At 40.5% G+C, this 27,819-nt stretch overlaps 1 protein-coding gene and 1 long non-coding RNA gene across 2 annotated transcripts in view; both read right to left on the bottom strand.

The window, feature by feature from the left end:
- Positions 1-2,512: 2,512 nt before the first annotated feature.
- On the bottom strand, positions 2,513-8,360 carry LOC149920082 (uncharacterized). Its single transcript, XR_016460937.1, has 4 exons — positions 7,052-8,360; positions 4,267-4,347; positions 3,770-3,918; positions 2,513-3,551 (listed from the first exon to the last, which is right to left on the bottom strand). It is a non-coding gene; the product is annotated as an uncharacterized LOC149920082 (long non-coding RNA).
- Positions 8,361-14,600: 6,240 nt separating this feature from the next.
- Positions 14,601-27,819, bottom strand: part of COL4A1 (collagen type IV alpha 1 chain) — a 111,996-nt gene continuing 98,777 nt past the window's right edge. Inside the window, exons 44-52 of the mRNA XM_031613763.2 lie at positions 26,670-26,742; positions 25,950-26,021; positions 25,507-25,635; positions 23,982-24,080; positions 23,166-23,378; positions 22,378-22,555; positions 18,843-18,957; positions 17,839-18,011; positions 14,601-16,426 (exon numbers count right to left, since the gene is read on the bottom strand). Coding sequence (XP_031469623.2) covers positions 16,345-16,426; positions 17,839-18,011; positions 18,843-18,957; positions 22,378-22,555; positions 23,166-23,378; positions 23,982-24,080; positions 25,507-25,635; positions 25,950-26,021; positions 26,670-26,742 — 1,134 coding nt within the window. The 3' untranslated portion in view covers positions 14,601-16,344. The remainder of the gene's footprint in view (positions 16,427-17,838; positions 18,012-18,842; positions 18,958-22,377; positions 22,556-23,165; positions 23,379-23,981; positions 24,081-25,506; positions 25,636-25,949; positions 26,022-26,669; positions 26,743-27,819) is intronic.

Below are 27,819 nucleotides of genomic sequence, written 5' to 3' on the forward strand. Positions count from 1 at the left end.
CATCTTGATGAACAACAGCAACAAAAAATAACTGCTGATTTAGGCTCTCCTGCACATTAGTAATCATGCTCTGGTCAAATTTAGTGACTTAAGTACTGATAATAACAAATATTACATTTTATCTAGCTTTGAAGAGCAATTTTTTAATGCTTAAACTAATTGGCAATGCAGTAGTCTGGTAAGTATTTTTAAAGTGAGAAGATGTTTTAAAAAAGTACACCAGGAAATGTTCAAGAACTATTTCTTAGATGCTGAATAAGAAACTGATTTAATAGCAGCAATCAGTGCAATAGATTTTTTTAAAAAGATGCAGAATAATAAAGAAAGTTTCAGAGTAAATGTTTACAATCTTGGCAGGAACAAAGAATGTCAGTGATGACTGGTGATAACGTGCAAAAGAAAGGAGATGGAGGAAGCTGCAGGAATCACAGAAATGTCACCAGAGCTGTAAAGAAAGAACACCATTAGAAACAAAATGTACTATTTAAGTCATGCTCAAGTTTGCAAAAAATACTGATGGTGAACTGTGGTGACTGAGAAAAAAAAACACAACTCTTTGCTGGGCTCTTTTGAGAGAGAGCATTGAAATACAGTCATCCACACTGTGTTGATCAAGTTGCCATTCATAATTAAAAATCAACAAAGAAGAGCAATGGTCTCTGCTATATCTATTAAGCATCATGCAATTCTGAGTCAACAAAATGTACAGTAATTTATGCCAGTGGTCAAGATGCACAGATCTGGCTTACTGTGCTCAGCAAGGATCTATTACAAGCACAAAACTGGATGGAAATAACATCTCAACAGGAGGAATATTCTTCATGCTCTACTGCCTAGTATTGTTCATCAAAATTGTGGAATCACAAAGCATGTACATTTGGAGACATTCCAGGTCAGACTGAACAGGGTTCTGAGCACCCTGGTCTAGCTGTAGGTGTCCCTGTTTGTTGCAGGAGAGTTGGACTAGAATTCCAACTCAAATCTTTCAATGATTCTGTGATAATTAATTTCTAAAAAAAAGACTTCTGGTTTACAATTTTGGATTTGATCTTCACCAGCACCTCTGTTTTGTATTGGCTGTGGCCTCAGGTACCTATGAGTCACCAGCAGCAAATTAGGATTTTCTTTTTCATGTTTCAAGCTACACTGGCATTGTTCATACAACAAACTCAGCAAAGGTGTGCTGTGAGCAAGGGATTTTTTTTCATTTTTTTAAGGAAATGACTCCCCTCAAACACTTGTTTCTCTACAGGGTCCCAGAAATAGAATAATTTTGACCCAATTTCAGGTACTCAAGCAAAAGCCCAAATCTTTTCGCTCAGCATGCCTAACAATCATTTAGAAATATTTGTGATAGCTGTAATTTGGAGCAGTGTGGCAGTAAGACTTGGTATTATTAACTTTGTACGGAACACTCATGAGCAAGTAGAAAACCTATGGATGACTGTTAGAAACCAAGGCATCAGAGAACCTTGTGACTGTGCCTTCTACAGGCCACCTGACAAGGGGAGCCTGTCAATGATAACTGCTTGTCACACAGCCCTCATGCGTTTGGTTTGGAAGGAGGGGACTGGGGAAGCAATGTCCTTCCCCCTGTAAGCGAAGATCAGGTTCATGACCACCTGAGGAACCTGAACATCCACAAGTCTATGGGTCCTGATGAGATGCATGGACAAGGGAAGAGCCACTGATGTCATCTGTCTGGACTTCAGTAAGGTCTACAACACAGTCCTCCACAATATCCTTCTCTCCAAATTGGAAATATATGGATGTGATGGCTAGACTATTCAATAGATGAAGAACTGGCTGCAGGATCAAACACAGAGAGTGATGGTCAATGGCACTAGGTATGGATGGAGATCAGTGACAAGTGGTGTCCCAAGGGGTCAGTAGTAGGACTGATGCTATTTAACATCTTCATCAGTGACATTGACAGTGGGGTGGAGTGCACCCTCATTAAGTTTGTAGATGATGCTGAGCTGCAAAGTACAGTCAAAATGCCTGAAGGACAGGATGACATCCAGAGGGACACAGACAGACTTGAGCAGTGGGCCCACAAGAACATCAGAAGGTTCAACAAATCCAAGTGCAAAGTCTTGCACCTGGATCAAGGCAACCCCCATTGCCTATACAAGCTGAGGGAAGAAAGTATTGAGTACAGCCCTGCCAAAAAGGACCCGGCAGTACTGGTGGGTGGGAAGCTGGGACACAAGCCTCAAGCCCAGAAAGCCAACCGTGTGGCCTGCAGATTGAGGGAGATGATCCTGCCCTTCTACTTTGCATTGGTGAGACCTCACTTGGAACACTGCTTCTTGTCAGAGAGCATCCAGAGGAGGACCACAAAAATGATCCAGGGGATGGATCACCCATCCTATGAGGAGAGCTGAGAGAGTTGGGGCCATTCAGCCTAGAGAAGAGAAGGCTCCAAAGTAACCAGATAGTGGCTTTTACATGTGTAAAGGGAAGCTTACAGGAAAAAAAAAAAAAAAAAAAAAAAAAAAGGACAGGCTCTTTTGCAGGGTCTGTGGAGACAGAACAAGGGGAAATGGTTTCAAACTTAGAGAGTGTAAACCAAGGTTGGATATAAGGAAAAATACTTTTACAGTGAGGGCGGTGAGGCACCAGAACAGGTTGCCCAGACATGTGGTTGATGCTCATGAAGGCCAGGCTGGATCAGGCCCTGGGCAACTTGGTCTACTCATGGACATTCCTGATCATTGCAGGGGAGTTGGACTAGATGGCCTTTAAAGGTCCCTTTCAACTGTAAGTATTCTATGATTTTAACAGAAAGTAAAGTAAATAGAATTGATGGTGGATGGATGTTTAACTTCTCAAAGCTATTCACCTTGTGGATAAGAATAGAAGTAGAGCTGAGTTTAGTGTGCACCTACAAGTCACCAACACAGCACCTTCCAGACAATGTTTTATCTTTATTATTTCCATCACTGATCCTGGCTTTTTTCTGTAGTCCATGAACATTCCTTGGGGTAACAGACTTCACTAGGCAAGATATATAGTGACAGAGATCTACAAGTCACTCTGATGGAAAATTCATTCTGGTTTGGGATTAGTAGCTAATCTTCAAGATTATTAAAACTATACCACTTGGGCATTCTTCTTTTTGTTTTAATTGCCTGTGTTATGAACAAAGGGCACAGCCAATCTAGCATCTGATGCATGTACATAATTTCTTATGAGCAACGACAGACAAATAAATAGGAGCTATTTTCAAAGTGACCTTCTCCTTCTATCTGTATTAGAATGTTCTGACCAAATTCATGATTGACTCAAGTCTTTTTATAGCAGCCGTGAACACAATGACCAGGGACAGAGTTTCCAGCCCGCCCTGTCTCTGCTCGGTTTCCTCTCCCAGACATGGCTCCAGTTGGACTACATGCGATCAGGGCAGCGCCTTTACTCTGGCAGAGTGTAAAGTCTCAGCAGTCTCACTGCAGGGATTTGACTTCACAGTGGATAGCATTTCAAACTGGAAATAACGATGTTTTGGAAGTGTCTAGTAAATCCCAGCTGGCCATGTATCCTATTGTTCACTGAAAGAAATGGAAATTAAGCCATCAGCCATAGTCTGTGAACAATTTGCTGCAAAATGCATCCCTTTCTAGAAAAAGTCTGCTTGTTCTAACATTGCTAAATAATACTGTTTTGTTTTTGTTTTTGCTTTTGTTTTTTTCCCATTACAGTTCGTGAACCTTGCTTCAATTTACGTTAGGAAAAAACTCACAAATTCATGATAAAGACTTAAACTGACCTGTGAGCTTTCTGGAAACTGCCCCAATTGAAATGTCTTCTTGCCACTTGATTATAATGCACACCCCTTGGAATTTCACTGAGTGCACAAACAGCTTGTGGCCTTTTTAACCCCAAGAGAGCAAACAGTGCAGCAGGAACCTCAGGAAACTGCCACAAAAGAAAACAGGACAGCTGATAACTAGCAACTCACCCTCTTTTTTTTTTTTTTTTTTTTTTTTTTGGTACCCATGAGGCAAAAGAAGGCAATAATAGCATTTTCCCCTGGGATACAAGCACTGTGGAACAGTAGAAGACAACAAAGAAGAAAGACTATCTCACCCCTTCCAACAGCCAGTGACAGCTCAAGAGGAATACAACCTCTATTCAGAGAAATGCTGCTCCCTTAGCTGCTAACCCTAAAATGAGGGTGAAGAAGGGGGGACCCTGCCTCCACTCCTTCTGGTCACTTGTGCATTGCTTGCACCTAAGCCCTCTGGTTTAGCCGTGTCTTCTCACCTGGTGTTCAATCATTGGCTCAGGCCGTGACTTGGCAATTCTGCTGCAGTATCCAAGGCCTTCACGTTCATCTGAAAGTATCTGAGGATGATAATTCCATCTAAGAAGGTTCTGGTGTTTGACTCATTAGAAAATCACCCTTCTTATGGCCATACACCAATGTGAGACACAGAAATGCATGCAGTCTATTGTGAATTAATTACCACTAGCAGTTAATTTGAATGACAAGTTTCACTGCATTCCTAATGTAATCTTAGTGACCTATGCATAGAAATGTATCCAATAACATGTAAGATCAAGCACTTTACCAGCACTGAATCATGATAAAAGTGTAGAATTATCCTATGGTCTCTTAACATGCCTCAGCGTTTTGGAAGAAATATTTTTTCACAACTGTAAAACTCTGGCAGTAATTGTGGGCACAAGGACAACAGTGGGTGTTATGGACATGGCCTCAGTTTGTGGCACTGCATGTGTGAGGGAGCTCGGTTCTAACCCTTCTCCTAGTCTGTGGCATCTTCATAGAATCACAGAATGATTTGGACTGGAAGGGAACTTAAAGCCCAGCAAGCCCTACCCCATGGGCAGGGCTGCCCCCCCCCAGCTCATCCAACCTGGCCTTGAGTACCTCCAGGGATGGGGAACCACAGCTTTTCTGAGCAGCTGTGCCAGCGCCTCACTGCCCTCTGAGTAAAGAATTTCCATCTAACATCTGACCTAAATTTCCCCTCTTTTATAGTTTGAAGCCATTCCCCCCTTGTCCTAACACTATCAGCTCAGTGTGTAAGAAGTCAGTCTCCATCTTCTTTCTAAACTCCCTTTAAATGTCAAAATCTTTGCCTTCTCTCCACCTGTGAAACAAGGCTGATCAATTGTATTGCAAAATGTCATTATGTAAGGTCAAAAATTTGGCATTTGGTGATGTTTTTGTGTGTACAATATGCCTCGATGTGGTCATCAAGAAAGGACAGAGCAGCAGGTAAGGAAACAAGCCAGGTGCTTTTTCAGGACACACAGATGGCAGCTTGTACCATGTCAATGATGTCAAGAGAACTCATACTTCATGCTTAACAGAAAAATTATTCATCCAAGAGGTGGGGTTTTTTTTATTTTTTCATGATGGTGAAATGAACACTGTGAGAAAATTACTTTGGTTGCTGGGTGCAATTTTCTACTTAGAGAACATCTCCTAAAATGTTATCTCAGATGTATTTGTTATACTTAAAAAAAAAAAAAATCCTTCTTGCAGTTAATGGCCATGAAGCAGTATGCAACAAGCCAGAAGAAGATTTGCATAACTGTAAGTCTTGAAGCAGTTCTTAGAAAGGCGGTGACTTTGCCAACCAGGAAACCTTTAAGTGGCAATCTTTTCACAGAGAAAAGCTTGGAGATAAGGAAAAAATAGGAAGCTGTTCACTTGTGCCAGGAAGCACTAACAGAGGCACTGCAAGCTGGGCTGTTTGCTTTTAAAGCAAAGGCTTTTGTTGTTTGCCCTCACTATTTAAACCTAACCCAAGCAGACTCAGAGGACAGAAAATGAATTCAGTCAGATGTTTATCCTTTGTCCTTAGGAGGGGGGCAAACTTTCTGCATATGTAGCAGAAGAACACTGGAACAGAAAGCCTCGCTCAGCACTATAATTCCCATCTAGCCATTGGAAACCAAAGTATCTTCTGCTCCTGTCATTTTGTCAAGAGAGGATTTCTTCTGTTGCAGAAAATATCCTTGGGCCCTCCCACTGATTGCATGAATTCCCAGTAGTACCAGCAGAGGTGTGCCCATAGTGTTGGCATGCTGACTCTAAAGCACTGAAACAAAACTGAGGAGCAGACATCGCCTGGCATTGCGGTTTTGTCTCTGAGCAGCCCATGAAGGACAGCAAGAGATAGATGCTTAGAGCAACACATGGGACACACCAAAGAGAGTTTGCTGAAATTTTTAACTGCTACATAGATAACAGAGAGCAAAGCTCAGACTAGATGGTGGCAGGAAAGCAGCAGGTCTCTCCTGCTTGCTTTCCTTTCATCAGGACAACACACTGTTTGTACAACCAGCCACAGTTTCAACAATGGACTGGCTGGAGATGAGTCACTAAAATGAATAATCCTTCTTAATCTCTACAAAAAAACATCCTGTTAGTGCTGCCATATTCTAGGAATTGTCATAACAGGAGCAGCAAAAGGATTAAGTGCTTAAACCTGTCCCACCAGGGCAAGTTCACTGCTGCAGAATTTCTGCTGGTAATGAGTCCCCACTTTCCCCCATGAAAACAAGAGAACGGCCCTATTCTGTGTTTTCTTTCTTTGTAAGCAGCCCCTCAGAACCCAACAACAACAATCCTGGTTTAGAACGTTAAAATCTAGATCAACTCACAGCAGATGCTGAGTTTGAAATGCAAGGAAGGACCACGGGTTCACAGAGATGGCAGCAGAGCCTGCTCTTGTGCTAAGGGGACTACATTTCTGTCAGCACGTCCACTGGAGAATACTAATCCTGGAGACACAGTGCTGTCCTCAGTGCTTTTCAGTGCAGCGCTGTTCAGCTTTCAGAAGGGGAGTGATTCTAGGAAGAGATTAAAATATGTAGGATGCTCTTTGCAGTGTGAGGCTGAAGCCTGTGCCTCCAATACTGAACACAAGAAGGCTGTCAGCTGCAAGATTAGTCTCAGGAGCTATGAAAATTGCCAGAAGAGGCAGATGAATGCTTTGTTTTCCCCACAATACTTAGAATGGCAAGAGCTCGCTTCAATATTTTGTGTTAATAAAAACCAATGACAAGTTCTTACCGGTCTTGTTTTCAGAAGTCTGAGTTCAAGGAGCCTCTCCTCCTTCCCTGGCTCTGACCCCATACAGCACCCACAGGATGCTGCAGCTGATGCAGTAGAAGATGAAGGAAAAAGACTCAGTTGTTCTCATGGCTTTACCACCACCAAGTGCCCTAGCAGAGCTTCCTGTGGATATACCTTTTAAAACATCTCAGCAGGGATTTTTCAGGGCGCTCATGCCTTGTCAGCTGTGCTCCCACCAACTTGAAGAAGGGTGGGATGAGGCCGGCTGTATCTGCACTGCTGGGCAGGCGGCTGTTGCATCTGTAGGCCGCACACCTTGGCCAGGCCCTGCTCCCAGAGCAAATTCACCCTGCCATGCAACCACACTGTGAGGACCCCACTCACAGTCCTGCCAAAGCCCTTCCTGGCATCTCTGGGCATCTTTCCAGAAAGAAGTGAGAGGGAGAGGCAACAGCCTGCACCTGGGTCTGCCTTCAGACCTGCCTTCAAGGTGAAGCTGAGTCAGAGCTAAAATTCACACCTAGATCTCTCCAGCTCCTTGGCACAGCTCCCACCTTCCTTTGGGGGAATTAAAAACCATAGAACAGGACTTCTCAACTCTTATGCATCAGGTTTTTTGTTCTGTCAGCTGAATTTTTAATGTTTTGGATGAGTAGTACAGAGGAGGGGATAATAGTTCTTAGATGTAAAATAATTGTTGATAACACATGTGTATGTTACCCATAATAAGAATCCCACTAGAACAACAACAGAAAAAAAAATCTGATCATAGGAAACTACAGATATGGACAACAGATGTGCTTTTCTTTTCAGGAAGTGATTACACAGCTTGGAACATGCCTCAGTTCTTCAGTCTTGCCAGCCCAGGCACTCCCATCAAAGGACTGGGTAACTTTACCAAATCTTAACATACTCCTGCACCTACATTTTTAGTGAAACAAACAAACAAAACCCAAACAAACAACTCCAGTCTCGCTCCATTGATAGTCTGAATGGAGCCTCCTGAATAATTTATTTATGGTCAGTGTATACCCAATGTGTGAATTCCCTTCTCTATTAAAAAGGAATATTTCTTAGTCCCTTCCTTCAAACTTTGTGTAGGAGTTTCACGTTTCTTATTGCAGAACAAGAAGTGCTAGTGTGGATCAAGAAGGGCACTGGTAGCAGTCCTTACCTCAGGATGTTCACCATCCTCTCCCAGCTATTGCTTATTCTTCAGTACTGACTCTTCTTGGAGCCCGAAGAAAAAGAGAATAGTATGCTGTCTTTCTTTGTTCTATATATATGTGTATATATATATATATATATATATATATGTATTTCTTGCTTCATTTCACTTATCATTGGTTTGCTTTGGAGGCTTTACTTTGAATACATACTTCAGCGATTTTCTTCTCAAAGAAAGTGATGGAGACACAAAAGGACTTGAGTTATTTGACATCCTATATACAATACCTTTACAACTGATCCAGGTGCAACTGCTGCAGCTCTTTGTATTCTATGTAAGTTGTGTAAAGAAGACTAACATGTGCAAAGGAATGTGCAGATACTCTTTTTTTTTTTTTTTCTCCACTACTCAGCAGTGCTAGACAGTTTGGAGTAGGGCATGATCCAGAAGGAGCAGACCTGGCTCAGGAGTTACAAAACTGACTTTTTTCCTTCCTTACTACAAGTTATTCTTTCTTTCCTTTCTTTCCTTTCTTCCTTCCTTCCTTCCTTCCTTCCTTCCTTCCTTCCTTCCTTCCTTCCTTCCTTCCTTCCTTCCTTTCTTCCTTCCTTCCTTCCTTTTTCCTTCCTTCCTTCCTTCCTTCCTTCCTTCCTTCCTTCCTTCCTTCCTTCCTTCCTTCCTTCCTTCCTTCCTTCCTTCCTTCCTTCCTTCCTTCCTTCCTTCCTTCCTTCCTTCCTTCCTTCCTTCCTTCCTTCCTTCCTTCCTTCCTTCCTTCCTTCCTTTCTTTCTTTTCCCTGCTTATAAAATGAGAGCAATGGTACTTACTTGCTGTTGTAAACAATGCATCAAAAAGCTTGTGTCAGTCTATCCTAAATAATGACTGAGGTATTTGCTTCCAAAGTCCTATGGGTTTCCTTTAGAACGATCTGTCTGCATTTGTGGCTGTTCATATGTTTGTAGCCAATGCACTTTTCTACAGGAAGTGGAAAAAAATTGGTTGTCACAAGTCTATACAACCACACTAAATTCAATTCACTCCATAAACATGACAAGAATGTCCTTTATGGAAGCCCAGTATCCCACGGAAGAGTGGGCTGCATGGAAACGGAGGCAGATGATCTTACACGTGCCTTCGCTTAGCACTTGCTGCCACATGAGGAGTTAATATTTGATTAGACAGTACTGTAGCTATGACACCTGTTCACCAGGGAGACTAGGCCAACAACTGATGTAATCTACCTTATTATACACTTAATGATAGAGGAGAAGTGCTGCTTTTTCAGCTTCCCACGTCTGCTTTTCATTTCCTCTCCTACACATTCCTGAGGGGTCATGTTCTGTGCCTCGCAAAAGCAAACAAACAACTACAAAACCTCTCCCCCTCTCTCTGTGATCCTCTGCAATTTGCTAGGAAGAAAAGACGTTAAAAATGTCCACTGAACTGTGTGTTCCTGAAAAGAAATCTGCTTATTAGCAGTTACTAATTTACGTGTGTTGGCTAGATTTCTCTGACCACAATAGACCAGGAAAAAACAGTGTTGGTACTAAAGTTACTTAGAAGAACTCTGATTTTTCCTATCAGCAAATCAAGCACTTGGCCGCAGCTCCCAGATGCCAACACAAATACCATTCCAGAATCCCAGGCTTTGACCATTTTTCAGTTTTCTGAAAAGGTGAGTGGCTGTAGGGCTCCAGGGCACATCATCTCGGCAGAACTTCAATGATTCTCTTTGTATCTCTTGTCCTCAGATCATGGTATCATCCTGTAGGAAACGCTGTACGTCCGGTTTGCACCACTAGCCATCATGGTCATCATTGGCACCAGCACATGACTTTTATTCCAGATGCATATGGTTTTGTTTATAATCTACTCAGCCTAGTTGATCCTGCTAAGAAATCCCCATCTTTACCCTACAACTATAGGTGATTATAGTGTTACAGATACTGTCTTTCTTATGCCAAGCAACTGTAGTTATAATATAAATACATCATCCAGACAGAGCATTTTCTCACACTGCCATTGCAGCTTTCTTCCCTCTCAAATGAGAGAGTTCACCATCTTTCCCTGAAGAAATGTTTATCTCAGAGCAGAGGAGGAGAGCTGCAGCTTCTTTTTATTGGAATGCCAGCAGTCCTCTTCCTTTTTATGTGTTTATTATTGGCAAAGGGAGGCTGAGAATAAGACAGGGTGCATCACTCATTGCCTTAGGCTAACTGCTTTTCTTAGTGCAGGGACAACGCTGAAAGGCTGGGACAGTGTTACAAGCACTTGTGATCAGTGACAGCTGACAGCCCCTAAGTGCTGATCAAGAGTGGCTAGAAAATGTGTGAAAAATCACAGAATCACAGAACAGTTTGGGTTGGAAGGGACACCAAAGCCCACCTGTAGGCAGGCTGCCCCCCACCAGCTCAGCTGCCCAGGACCCCATCCAACCTGGCCTGGTGCACCTCCAGGGATGGGGAAAAAGCTCATCTGTTTGGAAATGAGAGGAAGCCAACCTTTCATTCCCAGCCATGCCTGTTGTGCTACCAAGAACTGTTATTCACTGCCAGCAGGTACACACCTTCTTACCTGTCCGTGTTCTCAGTGCCAAAGTTATGCAGACGTTGCAGAACATTTTTCATTCTGTGGTAATAGGCAGTAGATCTCTACACAAATATGAAGCCTTACTCATTGTGACTTGCCTGGGAGCCAGTGCCCAGGCATCACAGATAGTGTGGGAATTCCCAGGAACATTTTTAGAGGGGGTACACAGAAACAATTCTTGACATGTGATTCATGTGGTTGCGTTTCAAGTCCCCGTGATCTGATTGCCACTTTGATTACGTCTTGCAAATAGGTTCATTTCCAAAATTAGTCTGGAAAACATGCTGCTATAATTATTTAGAGGAAATAAGAAGAGGGCAGCATCTTTCACTGCCCACCACGATGCTCACAAAGATCAGAAAAGCTTTGGCACTGGATATGTGCCAGCACTCTCCACTTTGAACTCTCCCCAAGATCTGGCAGTGAAAAATAACCACCATGGTGAAAGCCTGGGAGGGATTTTCTAGAGTAAGAATACAGTGAATTATACCAGTAGAAAAGCAGTGCACTAGGAATAATAAAGAGGTTTGATCAGCACTCTTTAAACTGCTCTACAAGGGCTTTCTCCCTTGCCCGGGCCATTGTACATGCTTATTTACTATGGTGTAAATCATACTTCATGCAGCTGAGATGACAAATGAAGCCTGCCACAATTCTGCATGAAACACAACATGTTTTCTTAGACGAGACAGAAGTTGACAGAGCATCAGATGATCGTGTTCCATCTATAACTTTCACTCTGTCAAATCTTCTGTCCTCTGCACACCAATTATAATAAATACAGCTGACTGCATAGAGCTAGGAGGAAAAAAAAAAGGCAGCTTTCTAGCAAATACAAAACTGAAACATTGAGGCATTTGTAAATCTTTCGTTTGTTTACAAAAATGTTATGCTCTGTTCTCTTTGGATTGAAGACAGTGAGAAGGAATATATATTTAGAAATCAACATTGCATGTAAGAAAGAATATTCAGCACAAAGTATTATCCTTTTATGGTGGGAGGTGAAGATGAGGTGGCATTGGAAATCCCAGCTGGGTGAAGTACCTTTACCATAGGAAGCATTACCAGGCTCATGAGCACTATTACTGATTCATTATCCCATAGGTACTAATACTTTAAGCAACACAGCAAGCACATTGTTGGCTCAGAATAAATAACCAAACCGCAAAATCTTTCCTTGCATTTTTTTTGGAGGGAATTTCTTCTGTTACCCATAATTATTTTAAGACATATACTTTTTATTTGACATTTTTCTGATTGCTAGTACATCTTTCATAAGGAGCATGTGTTTGTTGCTCAGCTGTTAGCAGTAGGGTGTTGGACTTGATGGTTCTAAGAGGTCTCTTCCAATCTTTACAATTCTATGATTCTGTAATAACCTCTGAATAGGATCAGACTGTACTGATCCTCCCAATATTACAAATTTACAAGAAATATTGAGTTCATATTAAATAAACTATACGATAACAGATGAATGGAATAATTTCCTCTCCTCCGCACTCCTACTTCAATCTGGAAACAGAGAAGCTGAATGCATCCATGCGGCCACATGATACTTCTTTTCTTAATAATGATTAACTATAGTCTAGTCCTCCACTGGTCCCAGCATTAGCCTGAGGATGATCTATGCATTTAAGCATCCGCACTGGTCTCATTTCCTCACTGTGTTATCTTATTCAGAATGTGAACTTCATAGGAAAGATTATTTCTGTATGAATAAGTAGAAATGCACTGGCAGCATGCCATTGCTGCTATGTGAACAGCAAAGACAGAGGTAACTTCATTGCAGCGTCAACAAAAATGCTGCTAAATTCCACCTGAATGCCACAGTGCAGACATGATCTGACAATCCCCATTAGTAGACCAAATAACAGAGAACATAGAATCATAGGTTTGTAGCATCACAGAATGGTTTGGATTGGAAGGGACCTCACAGCCCACCCAGCCCCAACCCCGTGCTGTGGGCAGGGCTGCCTCCTACCAGCTTAGGCTGCCCAGGGCCCCATCCAACCTGGCATTGAGCGCCTCCAGGGATGGGGCACCAAGCTTCTCTATAGGGAGGTACCAAGACATCTGTGATTTCAAATTATCAGGAGTGTGTTTTTTTTTTTGTGCCACGTGCCATATTTTCTACTTACTGGATCTTCTGGGACCCAAGTGCCTTATGCATTACAGATGTTTGTATTTTGTCCTGTATACTTAGTGTAGATTACTCCCAAAACATGAAAGGTGGAAAAGAAACCCTTAGAAAGTCAGAGGTTATGATTTCAGGCAAAAAAAAAGATATAGCTTCAATACAATTTTGGGAAGACTAACAAAAGGATACTGTTTTCAGAAGACCTGATTCACAGGGGGAAAAAAAGGCAACAAAACACAATACAATATATTATGTCACTGCTCTGTTCCTATTCGAAAAAGAAAACTGCTGCTGACTCAAACATGCCTGCATAGAAACAGAGACTCAGGAAGACAGACCCCTGCCATCCCGCTGTACCTGTTAGTGGATTAGAGAACACAGCGTTTGTTAGTTTGAAGTGGTTAGTATCAATCTTACCATAAAAAGAGCAAGGGCACCACCTGCTGTTTTAGAAATGTATTTATTTGGGTCATGAAAGTTACTCTTCAAGTACTGCATTCAGAAACAGTCAGGCCTACTAAACAAGCCGCGCTGCTTTAGGAAAGCTTTGTCCCTCAAATGAAGCTTAGGCAAGATGGTTTTAGAGAGGATGTGCTTGCAGTTGCCTCTTCACACAATGTCCACAGCTGAAGGGACAGTGCTGGCCCCAAATGGCCGACTGTGGGATGCTTACTTCTGAAAATAAGAAAGGGTTTCACACCTGCACTGTTTTAGTACATGAGCTCTGCACACTCAGCACCAAACTCAGCTTGCATGACACCTTCAGGAGATCTGACTTGCATTCAGTAACAAGTGAAATCACTGACTTTAGAAATAACACTAGCATGATTATTTTATGAGCTGTAGGTTTTGGAATAAATTCTTATTACTGGAGAAGACATAAAGCTATAGTTCAAATAGGTTGGTTTTTTTATTGTTTTTTCCCCTCCCAAAGGACCTTGCTTTCAAAATACCCCTCTTCAAGAAAACAGGTTAGTAAACAGCTACCTGCAGTGAGCAGTCCCTCTATGAGCAAAAGGCATTATTATCTTGATGTAAACTTACATGCAGGACTCCATAAAACCAACTGAGATGATTTGAACCAAGCAAATCAAATCCCTAGCTGACATGGAGATAAGCTGTAGAGTGCAATTAAAAAGTCTGAGAGGCAGCTTGGATCCTCTGAGTTAGAGGAGGTCTGAATGTCTACTTGATTCTTCCTAGACAAGAGGAATCACCCTATGTTCCCCTCTTCCTCTGAGAAACATGCAGCCTTTGGAAATTTCTGCTCCAGGCTGATTAGACAGAAACTGCCTGTACCTTATAGGCTAGTAAAGGGCTCTTGAGAGGACTGCTCATTTATAAATGGAACGATCATCTGTCAGAATCTTCATGAGAGTAAGAATCAGCACTAAAGGCAACGGCCAGTTTCTCTTCTGGGGCACTCAGTCATTTGGCCAGCCAACATTTCCAAGGAATCACAGTGAAAGTGAGCTCAGAATAACAGCAGCAGCCTGCTCACAAATCCAGGAGAACAATATACAGCATTAATAAATCACGTGCTTTTGCCATGGAAAAAAGTTAGCCCGTTTCCTCTTCAGACAACCACAGCAAAAGACTCACCTTCACTGCCTACAAGGAAAATTATACCACGCACATGGATTTTGATCCTGTATAATTTACTTCTGATTTATTCTTGGAAAATTCAAGGAAAGAATTGAAAGGAAAAAAAATTGTATAACTTGATCGCTTCCCATGAGCTTATAATGAAGGTTGAACATTCCTGTAACACGTTAACACCAAGCACATTCAGTAACAGACAGAGGGCCCGTGCTTTGCCTGTCAGTACCACTTCTCACAAGTAACAATTGAGGTGTGTCAGTACAGTATCCTACTTGCCCATATTGAAGCTGCTTTGTACATCTGCAAGATGTGCAAAACAAAAATAACCTGTGATTGCATCAAGCTTGTGCATTTATTGGTGGCTTATTCAAAATTAATTCACTGCTGTAAATGAATGCTAATAACAAATTAGTAGAAACTTTTTCTTTCCTTTTTTTTTTTTTTTTTTTACACAAATAGTTTTATTACTATATAAAACTTGAATTTTTAAGAAATAATACACATTTAAGAAATTATACAAAGGCCTTGGCATTTGTAAAAAAAAACTTTTGGTATTTGCATGATTATAGTCTGTAAAACACTTTTGGATGCAGATGTGCTCAAACACTGGTATTGTTGCATAGAAATTCTATAGAAATATTAATGAGGCCACTGTAAAGAATTTTTTGGCACAATATTAACAAAATTAAGGCCTTATACTTCTCAAAATCAAGTCATTCAGTGTGTGAGTAGTGTTTAAAACCCTGAAAAAAATATTAAATACAGAATAAAGACTATAAGCTCAAAGCAGGATTGACTATAATAAACACAAATAGCTGGGTTCAGTCTCTGCAAATTTGGAATTGAAATTACCTATATAAAAAGAACATTTCACATCATATTTTGGTATTTAACACCGAATTTATGATACTGCAAAGAAGAAAACTTCTGTAAGCTTCTTTCTGTAATGATAAACTGAAAGCCTAATGGTTGATATCTATATAAATTACTAACACATTTATATATTTTTTTTCTTGACCATTGCTGGATCATTCTTTATTCCACAGGAAAGTTTGTTCTACTGCATGAAGAAGCTGCATAGTACCAACATAGCAGAAACACTTACTTGCCTATTGGGAGACCGATTTGGAAGTCTCTTCCAGGTGTAGTCCCATTAAAACCAATAGCACTAAGGACTACAACAGAAGCAAAAGTTTGCAGGATGGCAATCTATGCTTTGAAAAGATGGTTACTTGTTGCTTACTTGTTGCTTAACCACAGTCTGTAATCCCAAAACTCTTTTTTTTTTTTTTTTTTTTTTACATTAGTATTGCTTTGTACAATAAGGAACAATAAGTACATACACAAGAGTCTGGGATTTTGAGACACCTAAATAATGATAACAACAAACTCATCTGGGGAAGAAAAATGAATCTAAATATATAATACAAGAATGAGAAAGGGGAGTCCAACAGTATAAGGCAGAACTGCATACCTCCTAGCACCTTTGCATTTTTCTGGACGAATGCTGACTTTTTATTCTATCAGTGCATTGCATTTATATAAAAAAAATATATTTTTTGATCAAAAGTGCCATTTGGCATGTCAACATTTGAAGCTTATCTTTGTTGTCTCTTTTCTTCTTCAGCAAGGACAGGGCCAGTAAAGCAGTGTGTGTTAGTTATGCAAGTTCCTAAAAGGCACTTTACTGTTTTCATACTGGACAACAATGAGGTACAAATGATATATGTCTAGGCTTCATTGCTGTTAAACAAATAGCACCATATTGTGTGAAATAAGTTGAAATTCAAAAGTCATTATGTATTTCTCATACAGACTTGACAACGGCTAACATTTGAGCGCAGATCCCCTGCTTTCAAAGTTGACGGAGTCGGTTTCCTATTAAAAATAAAGAAATGAAAAGACTCATTTACAACTGTTACTACAAATGGTCAGGATTCAACTGACAAGGCAAACTTTGCAAGCAGTCAAATGCCTCTTTAAGCTGAATCAAGAAGTTATCCCTGATTTTTTTCGATGCGTATTCACTTTCAAATGTAGGTCACAAACTGTCAAAAGATGACTTACAAACAAAGGTCACATGCAGTTACCTCAGAATTCAGTAGGCTGAAGGCTTTTTTAAACAGAAAAACACTACCTACTTAATCACAAGTTTGAAAACATGCTGAAATTTAGGCAGTAAAAAAATAAAAATAAAAACTAAGCAAGGAAACTGAAAACCTCAGATCTGTGTAGGACTCAATGAATACAAATAACTGTGGTGTTGACTCCTCTAAATTTTTCTGACCTGCTTTCCTTCTTCCAAGGGAATAAGTGCTCTCCCCTGAATTAGCACGTGGGCTCTTTTAGTAGATTTGCTGACTGATAAAGACAATCACAGCCCCAGTTAATATCAGACACAGTGCTCAACCCTTCCACCTATTTATTTGGCAATTATCTCATAGACGGTCAGAACTGGCTCAACATCCTGCTTCAATCTGACTGAGACAGGCAAAGGAGCAGTCACACCTATGAGCAAAAGACATGGACAGATGAAGGGTACCCAGGGTGGCAGCCTGGAATACTGTGGGAGAGGATGTTTGCCTGCACTCCAGAGGAACGTCTGCTAATCAGGTAAGCTTTGTAGACCTGGGAACTAGTCTATACACTAACATGCTAATAAAATTTGGAAGAAAGAAATGAGATTCTGTTGGAAAACACAGTTATGTGCAGAAAACCAGAACAAATACTACTATCGCTAAATTCCTGAAATTAGAATCTTAGAAGGACTGAAGAAATGCCTAAGACCTCTACCTTCAGCTGTATTTTATCTAGACATACTTCCTCCATCATTGCAGAGCAGTAAATATCTGTTCAGCTTACTTAGTTTCCTCCCTCTCCGTGTTCAACACCTGCACTAATTTCAAGTGGTTCTATTATGTGTTAACATCCACTGGGGGAAATGTTATATTCTAACTTAATTTCAATCAGGATATCAGCCTATCCTAGCTACGACTCAGTGAATACAATCAAACATAGCGGAAATTAAAACACTTTTAGATTATGCCAAAGAGCAAAATACCAAGCACAAATGACAAACTATAAACACTAATAGAAGATGCACTCATTAATTCCCCCCAAAGCTATGATTATTTTTCCTTTCTGTTATTAAAATCATTAACTATACATACTAACCACACAGGGGCACAGCAAATACTTCAACCATATCATTACACTTAAACCATTCTTCTGTTATTCAGAGTCAAGGCTTGACAGAGTCTCAAATACCAATAAATAAATCACAAACTTACTTGAACATTTCATTCCTCTCTATAGTGGCAAGCCAGAAGCTGTAAGCATTTGCATAATAATTGCAGGTGCCCCGGCCATGGCATTCAATGAAGGGAGCGCTGCGGAACTCCTCCAGGCAGGAACCAGGAGACGCCAGGGCCTGGCCAGAGCCCTCAGCACCAGCACTGGTATGCTAGAAAAATGCAAAAACCATCAGTGAGAAAGGAACTTTTCAGCATTCCTGCTACAATTTCTGTTATCTCTCTTGCAAAAATACTTCTTCACGCCTCTCTTCACCCTCTCCTCATCCTCTGTTGTGTCTGTTGTTTCATTCCTCTGCTCAAGGAGGAGCAAGACAGTGGAGCTGAAGAGCTTCTAAGATGGCAGTGGGCTCCCTAGTTCAATGGCAGCACAGCACATCACCAACATGAACCTCAGGACAGCTACATACACAGAAATCCCTGAGGACTGACAGTAAAACCCAAGCTGTGTCTGTAGAATGGAAGGGCATACTAACCGCTATGGTGGACTACAAATTGTCTCCTCAGACTATTCCATGGGCCTTTTGATTTTTGTAGCATAGATACAGCTGAAGAAACTGGATAACCAATCAGAAATGCTATTTGAAAAATAAAGTTTCATCTGTCAAAAGAAGTGGGAAGAAGACAGGCACTAATATGCTATTGCCTAAGGAGGCTGCTGCAACATAGATGTTGAAGGGCCATCAAAAATTATGTTTACTTCCTCTTTTATTCCCCACTTGAATTCTGTGTTGGAGATGTAAAGAGTAGAATATGCTGTGTACATTCCCCAGAAAATGAACAACAAACTGCTGTTGTGTTATTCTCATTTAATAATCAGTCTGAATTGTTGTCAAGTTATCAGAAAGCGCAGAGACCTAATGCCTTCCTGAGACATAGAGTGACATGGTTAGCTTTCCCATTACACTCCCAGAGTGGGAGTGTATATAAAATACCTGAAAGAAATGATTTTCTCAGCTCAGAGTAAGCCCCAGTGCACTTACCATGACAAAGGAGTAACCAATCCAAAGGGAACTCCAGCCTTCAGGACATGGTGGTATCTGGATCGTTTGACTGTGAACAGCGATTACCATAGCAGGAGCTTCACATACAGAGCATCTAGGAAGACCAAGATGTGAATGAGATGCATGAACGTGAGGCCTAAACCTCTTTTTTTAATTCCTTCAAAAAGTCTGAACTAGAAAATATTGTCACCTTCAAAAACACATCAAAGATCGAACTATTTCATTTAAAAAAAAAAAACAAACATCTGCCTCTTTTGCATTTCTCATATACTTAGGGACCACTTAAGCCTTGCTCATATTAGCCTGCCTAAGAGCACGGAACAAGAGACTTCTTATCTGAATATTTAAATGTGTTTGTCTTTTGCTAATCCCATTTGCACTGTTCCTTAAAATACTTAATGTCATGAACACCAGAGGCAAATGGTCTAACATCATAACTCAGCAGGTATCTCTTATAAAGTGGTCTACTGTAATCAGAGACAAATAGCAGCCATTTGCTGCAGAGACTAGCTTCAGAGCAAGTAAGACTGCACTGGGCAAGGGATCTGAAGTCAAAAAGGCCAACAAAAAATCTCTTTTTAAGGCTTTTTATGAAGCTAGCAATAGTGCTGTGCTGGGGAGTGCACAGGCTCCTGAATCAGCAGGGGTATAGCTGGCACATTAGCAGCATAGTTTAAACACCTGCCCTTAACGTTCACACCTGATAATAAGCTTTAAATAGCTTCGGGGAGCACACCACATCATCACCACATCATTGTTGCTGTCCACTGAGAATGGGGAGGCTCAGTGAATGAGCACAGCCCACACTACCCATACAGTGCCGCAGCTGTGGGTGTAGGAAGTGGGTCAAGTGGTGTGGACAGTAACTTTTGTCCATCCTTGCTCAGGAGATAGACTTTCCTTTTCACTGTTTCTGAGTCTGCAGGCCTAAACATGGTCTTCACCAGACAGTGGGCTTATTCCAAGAAGACCGTGGCGACCCAGATGGAGTGCCTGCCCAGAAATGTTGCTGTTCAGGTCTCTGGCTGCAGGGAGTGCCTGAGCTTCTGCCCGGAGAGAGTGGCAGGGATTCCACCTGTGTGAGGTGTGAGCAGGTGGATGAGCTGCTCAGCCTGGTGGTGAAGCTCAAGGAAGAGGTACAGAACTTAGGACCATCGGGGAGTGTGAGCAGGACATCACCTGGTGGAGTGATTCGCTGGCGTGCTAGAGGGAAGGATGCCAGGGAGACACCCCCAGAAAGGTGGTGAACCCCCTGTCACAGTCAGACAGACCTGACTGATATGGAGGGTTGGAAGAGAGTCCCAGCTTGGCATCATAGGAGCCCTCCCTGCCTGCCTACCCTGCTTCCCCCAGGTCTCTCTAAGCAACAGGTTTCAGATGCTAGAAATTGAACGGGAGGTGAGTGGAGAGGAGATGATCTATCTAGGAGGGAGCCTAAGGTCACCCCCACACCTTGAGACTGCCTCTGTCAGGAAAGAAAGAAGGATGGTCATGGTGGGTGACTCCCTTCTTGGAGGAATGGAGAGCCCCATATGCAGACTAGACCCGAAACATTGGGAAGTATGCTGCCTTCCTGGTGCCCAGGTCAGGGATATAACCTGGAAACTCCCAAAGCTGGTTAGGTCCACTGATTATTTTCCTTTACTCATAGTTCAGGTGGACACTGATGAAATGGCTCAGAGAAGCCTACGAACTATGAAAAGAGATTTCAGGGGTTTAGTGCATTTAGTTCAAGGAGTGGGAGCTCAAGTGATCTTTTGTTCTATACCTTTAGGGGCAGTGAGGGACATGGAGTAGGCTTGGAAAGCACAAGCAATGAACTGGTTCAGAGGCTGGTGTTGGGCCAGAAGTTCTTTGATCATGGAGCAGTTTACTCAGCCCCTGGCCTGTTGTCCATCCATGGAACCCACCTTTCTCAAAGGGGGCAACAAATCTTAGGGCAGGAGCTAGCGAGGCTTATTGAAAGAGTTTTAAAGTAGCTAAGAAGGGGGAAGGGGACAAAACAGCTAATGGTGATGACTGTGTTGAAAAAAATAATGTTTTGTAACTGGGAATGTACTCTATAAAATAGACTTATTGTGCTCTTTGTACCTATTACAGTTTCCAAGGAAAAAAATAGGAGGCATTACTTTCAGATCTACCCACATATGCAACGTATACATGTATGCATATGCATTTCAATGGTATGAAAGCTACTCCACATGCATAAGAAAGCAAAATGCTTGTTGGTACTTCACTGAGCAAGATTTTCAAAAGAGATTGTCAAAGGCTCAAAATGTCACTTTTGATCATAGGTGGCGTAAAAGGAAGTTGAATTTCTAAGATCGGTCATTCGAATTTTTCTGCAAGTCAGATCCCTTCCACCAATATCAAGTTAACACCCAAAGATGCAAGACCAACAGGAACTTGTCACTCTTGAGAATCTGCCCACCTAATTCTCAGGGAATATACTTTTTTTTTTGCCACTAAACCATGAGTATAGAGGACAAGTACAAAGCACAATGGACTGTATTAGGCAGAAGTAAATATGAGATCTTTTGCAGTAGGAACAAATAGGTTTTTTGGACATGTCAAAATATCAAGACTTCTAATAATTTTAACTGTCCTTTCTCTTACATAATGTATACCAGCCTGAGAAAGCAGAGCCAACAATCTCCATTCCTATACACATTATACAGTAGGAAGAGCAATCAAGAAGAGCTAGAAGCTTCAAGAAGATTAGGAGCAATTATGGGAATCTAAGTAATGCTTAGATCTACTGATTATTGTTAGTATTTTAAGCTGGAGCTTTCCTTGGTCAGACTCTTGACTTATGACAGTAGTAGAGTTTACCACACTACTGCTCACACCTTTGCCTTCAGCACTATGCACATTATGCCACGATATTTTTCTGAAGATTTAATATCAACCAAAATTTTATTAGGATGTTGGAGTGATACAGAACACTTACGTCCAGTGCAAGTGCCACAGTTTATGCTCGCTGAGACTCTGGATTTACTAAAATATAGATTATTGATTTTGCAACAGTTTCCTGTAAGTCAGATGGAAATAGCTGTGTTCAAGCAGCCTGTCTAAAAGAAGCCTGGCAGTCTACTGTAAGATAAATCATGCTGCCATTTGCAGGCAGAAGAAAACCGAGCCTGAAGAGTTTCTAGCTACAAAGAAAAGTTGAATTGTTTTGGATAGGAATTGTGAATAAATTCAAGCTTTCCTCTCCTTCAAAGCACATCACAGCTTTTGCAAAACATTATTTCAAAGTAAATATTTTTGTTTCAATTAGACTCAAAACAGACTACTTTATTTGTTTGGGTTTCCTCCAAAATAAATTCATTTTTGATCAAAGTCTGAACTGAATACATTCACACTTTGAGGCACTTCATCAAAAGAACTCAAATTTTAAATATAAGGCAAGAAATAAAAACATACATAATACGAGTCTTTCGCAAGGACATAAAGTACTGTGCACACCTTTCATAGTTTTCATTTTATAAACACAACAGAATTGAAATTGTACCTGCTGATGAATGGTCTGATACTTTCACCAGTGATAGGTGCCATACTCATTGGCATGGGCTCAGGAGTGGACAGCCAGTAGGAATAGTCATTCCTCGATGCAAAGTTACATACATTGTTGATATTGCAGAATAAGAAAGGCATAGTACTAAATTTACGAAGACAGCTCCCTGCGGTGCCTGAAAAGTGAAAGGTTAGCCTATTTTTGTTAAACCATTACCAGTTGCCAATCAAATATTTACAGTAGCAGCTTAAAAGCAGACAACATTTGCTCTGAAGGGTCCAGAACAAATACTGTCTTGATAGATAGTCTGGATATCCTAGTCTTGCCTGCACAATTAAATAATAATTTAGACTGAAATAGTTCTCTAGAGGTCACCTGTCCTAACCCCAGCCAGTTGGATCACATTGCTCAGGTCCATACTCAATTGAGTTATGAGTATCTCTAAAAAGAGAGAAACAACAACCTCTTCAAGTTCTTACTCCAGAGCCAGAGCACAGCTATAGTGAAAAATCATTTATCTCACTAGAATATCTCATCCTTATGTCTGTTGCTTCTTCTAGTATTATTGATCCCTTCTAATAAGAGTCTGGATCCATCTTCTATTTGCCTTCCCATTAGTTAGCTGTAGGTACCAATAGAGGACTGCCCTTAAATTTCTGTTTCAGCTGAGCCAACAGAGTTCCATCATACCGATCATGCTCCATACAGCTTTACAAATGAAAGAAACATTCAGTTTGTTGAATTTGTATTCATTTTACTTGAATACTATTTTAGTCTCTCCTTACCCAGATCTTGGCCATGTGCTCTTTCATTTCCTTGTACGTAAAGCAGGGAGTAGCCATGGTAAATCAGCCTTGTTCCAAATGGACATTGTGGTTCTTCAGTGGTTTGACTGTGTCTGGTAACAAGGAAGCCATGAGCAACAGATGCTGCACCTGGTGGGCCCATAGCCCCAGGCAAACCTTCAGGGCCGGGTGGACCAGGGATTCCTCTGGGCCCTAGAATAGAAAGAGTCGTCTCTAATCTCTACAGACATCACCTGGTATCCGAGAGTTAGCTTGCCTGAACTTAAGTAGCAGTAAACAATCATTTGGTATTTGTGTAGTTACTATAATGCATTTGAGAGCATCTAAGGAAAAAACACCATGAATTTTAACAGGTTGTAATTACACTACATAACGGAATCTCAAGAATTGGTTTAACTAACCATTAATAAACTTTAGAAAACAATAGAATTGTTCAAAACATATGACAATTTTTAAAACTTACCTTTTGTGAAACATTTGAATGTCAGTACACTGTTGGAAGCAACAATATCTGTAGCGATACTGTGACCATATTATCTTCCCTCTCTCTCTCCCTCTCTCTCATAACAGAAACACAGAATGGTTTGGGTTGGAAGAGACCTTAAAGATCATCTATTGGAATCTAACATCTAGCTGCTTTTCCTGCAGCACCTGCAGACAATTTCAGATCTTGTCAACCACCTGTGCTGCTTAGCTCTATATATCTAAAGAACTAAGATTAGGTACTTTCATACCTAATCCCTCATGTTATTTTTCTATGAAGGCATCGAGTCTTCAAAGAAGTCATGTACTCACCTGGGGGACCATAAGGACCAACTTCTCCTTTTTGCCCGGGTCTGCCATCAAACCCTGGACTACCAGGTGGTCCAGGTACACCTGAAGGTCCTGTTACTCCTGTTTAAAAACAAAGAATAGTTATTACAGAATTCTCTGTCATGTCTGTTTGGACTTCCAGCTTTTGATGTAGTAGACAGCACTGGCACATTTCAGCATAGACTATGCTCATTCAGATTCAGTATGCATATTTCAGCATCTACAGCAAATAAGTAGGTTAGAGCAGGTAAAAATCATTGTAGTAGAGACGAACAGAACAGAAAAAATAAGCAGAGTGTGTACTTCTAAAACAACTGGTATTTGTCTGGATTATGAAAAGGAAAGACAGCAGTCTCTTCCCTCTGCTACAACACATTCAAAAATATACCATAAAAAGTAGGGTCACAAACAACAGAAACACTAGAAAAACAAAAAAAAAAAACAGGTTTTCAGACATCTATTTTTGTCTTTCTTTCATTGGTTTCAACATCAGCAGATGCTTTGAGTACTACACAAAGTCAGTAACTCCAACTTTCTGAAAAATAAATTAATACCATCAGTACCGTACCAGACTTTCTGTGGCATATCAGTAGCTTTAGTAAGTCACAGCTGTCCTTTTCTTTAAAAAGTAACATTTTATTATTGTACTGAAGTAACTGCTACAGAACAGCAACAGAACCCATACAAGCAAACGCATGCTGTGCCCAGTCACTGAAATAGCATACCCTACTTCCTAATGGGCAATAGTCACAAAGTTGTGATCCTACTTTCAAGAGCGAATTCATATATTTTCTTCTGTATTAAACCGAAGAAAAAGAAAAATATCACTGTATTCCACCTTAATTCCTCCTCCTCTTCTTAAAAAAAAAAAAAAAAAATCAGGAATAAAGCTTTTCCTTAAAATCTTAATAGCTGAAGAATGCTTCTGAGCTCCAACTCTCCATGCCCTGTCACTCTGAAGGACACACTCTAGCCCTTTGCTCCCTTATTTCCCATTGTGCTTTATTTTTGCAGTTCACCTTTTCTTTACAGGAATTGCAATGTTTGGGCTGAGAGTGTAAGTTTCCTCAACTTTCAACTACATAACAAGTTTTCCCAGGGAGCCCTTCCCACTCCAGGATCAAGGTATTTTTTTATAGGCTTGCCCTCACTCAGAGATACAATTGCCTACATAGCAATTATGTTTGGATTCAAGGCAAAAGACAGAAGACACTCAACCAAATACCTCCTGGGAATTGTTGTACGTCATCCTGTTTTTCACTGATCTCAGATACAAGTGTGATGACTACAGAGAGTGAGCCTATAAAAATCACTAGGAAGACATTTATTTCTGGCACTGCTTTGGAAGAGCTTCAGAGAGAAGTTCTCCCTTCTTGGCCAGCAAAATTTGAGAGGCTTATAAAAAGCTGGACAGTGCTACATCAAAAAAGTAGTGTGTAGCCTATTGTTGGCCTATTTTTGCATTACTTAAAGTGTATCTCTACAGACAAGTTACAAATTCTCTCACCTTGCTGTCCTTTGGGACCTGGAAGTCCTGGGAATCCTTTGAGACCAACTGGTCCTACCGGGCCAGGTAAGCCAGGATCCCCTTTGATAAGCTGAAAAGCACCTGGGGGGCCCGGTGGGCCTTGTAAACCTGGAAAATTAATAGAAAATGAATTAGTTACCTTATACTACCATTTGAAGAATCTAATTCTATGAAAACCTAAATATTGATCTTCCAAAGCAAGAAAAAGCTTCCAAAGCTCTACTCAATACTCAAAACTAATCTGAACAAGTAGATAGTGATACCACAACATCTGTTTTCATATTCTACCTTTTTATACCTAATAAAAGCATGGTGGAGATATGCATTGGTTAGTTGCAAATAACCATTTTAATAACAAAATCTGTGAAAAAAAGGAGAAAAAAAAAAAAAAACAGAAGCAGCAGCTAATCTTCATGTTATACCTTTAGATCCAGGAAGACCTTGGTCACCTCGCTCACCCTTGAGGCCTGGGAAGCCTGCAGATCCTTTTGGACCTGAAGCCAAAGAGAATGTAAATGTGAATACTCAGTAGTTCCTTTACTTGAAAGCAGAGATTCAGAATAATTAGGTGTCATCCCATGATCATGCAAGAACCACAACTTTATTCATGCAAGTACTAAATGTGCTGTCACTGAAGAACTGATGACTGAAAACAAATTTCTCTTTATTTAATTAATAGTCTTTCTAAACTAGTAGATTTTTTCTATTAATAACTGTATTTTTTCTACATACAGAGTTTTCATGTATGTGATGATGACAGTAACAACAATTTAGAAAATATATTGAATCCATGTTTCCTCCAATACAGCCATAACACCTGCCTCTCCTACTCAAGGAAATCCTAAAGATTCTTGAATGGTGATGTCCAAACACTGGAATTTGCATCTATTTTCTAAAGAAAACCTGCACTTAAAAGAAAGAGAACAGGAAAAAGATTAAAAAAAAAAAAAAAGAAAAATGAAAAATCCCAATATTCTTGATTGCTTTTTGATGCAGCTTTCAATGTTCTGTTTCTAATATCCTGTAAACAAAGTCAACATTCTCTGAGCTTTTTTGTTTTGTTTTGTTTTTTTGAGAGAGAGAGAGGAAGAAATTGAAGGACTGATCCAGCTTTTCAGAAACATTACAAAGTTTCTCCTCACCTGGAACCCCTGGAGCCCCTGGAGGCCCTAGATTACCCTTTTCACCAGCACCTCCTGGCAAACCAGGACTACCCTGTACAAGAGAGAAAGTGAAGCAGAGTTATCTTACACTATTATGATATGACTTCGAAATAGCCTGTTTAGTTTTGGAAACCTATGAAAAAAATAATACAAGGGAAAAGTCATTACATTTATGGTATCATTCTCTGCAGTGATTAGAGAAGAAGCTTCTCCTACATGAACAAGTTTGGTACCTTATTAAACTATTTTTGCCTCACAAAATACAAGATCAGAATAAGATATCTCATTAACAATATAGCTAATAAATAAGTCTTCAGTCATATACCACACCATCATGAGAAACATTAGCAAGCACAAATATCAGGAAATGAGACACTCATTTCAGCTCATCTCCATCAGACAGTAGGCAGATAATCAAATAAGGTAATTCCAGATTAGAGCAGACTTAAAAACTTCTACATCCACACATGGAATGAAATTGAATGTACTCAAAATACATAAACCTTTGCAGGTTTTCACTTTTCAATAGGGCTAAAATACTAAAGAACTTTTTAAACAATATGAAATCTTCCTCTGGCCTTCACTGTTACAAACTGCCCCACTAAAATTAATGACAAGTTTATAATAGCTTCACTTCAAGGAAAACCAAGCCCGTGTTTCAGAAGGTACTGTAAATAGCTACTTACCTAACTGCCAACATGCTTTGCTTCTTTCATCTACTGCAGCTCTCGTGCAAAACGCTTTTAAGTATAGCTTAGAGTTTTTCCCCAACTAATTGCTAACCCAAGTCTGAAGCAACTCAGTAATGACAGTCCCCTCTATAATATAATGTAGAACACACGTGGAGGAAAGAAACAAAATCCCTTTCCTAAATAACCTATCAATCGGAGGTTGGACATGTGACTTGAGTACTCAGTGAAAAATAACACTGATTCATCTCATTTTACAATAGCAGCAGAATAGATACACACAGAAGTGATTTTTCATCTGATGCAGGTTAGATGTTTATGTTAAGGTAAGAAAAATGGTTCCCTAATCTTTTCACTGACTATAAAGGAAGAAGAGATGACTATCTCAAAAACGAATATCAACAGTAAGGATTCCTAAGTTAAATGAAAGAAATCCTTTG

This window comes from Phasianus colchicus, chromosome 1, assembly GCF_987193195.1.
Source record: "Phasianus colchicus chromosome 1, bPhaCol1.hap1.1, whole genome shotgun sequence".
Classification (NCBI taxonomy): domain Eukaryota; kingdom Metazoa; phylum Chordata; class Aves; order Galliformes; family Phasianidae; genus Phasianus; species Phasianus colchicus.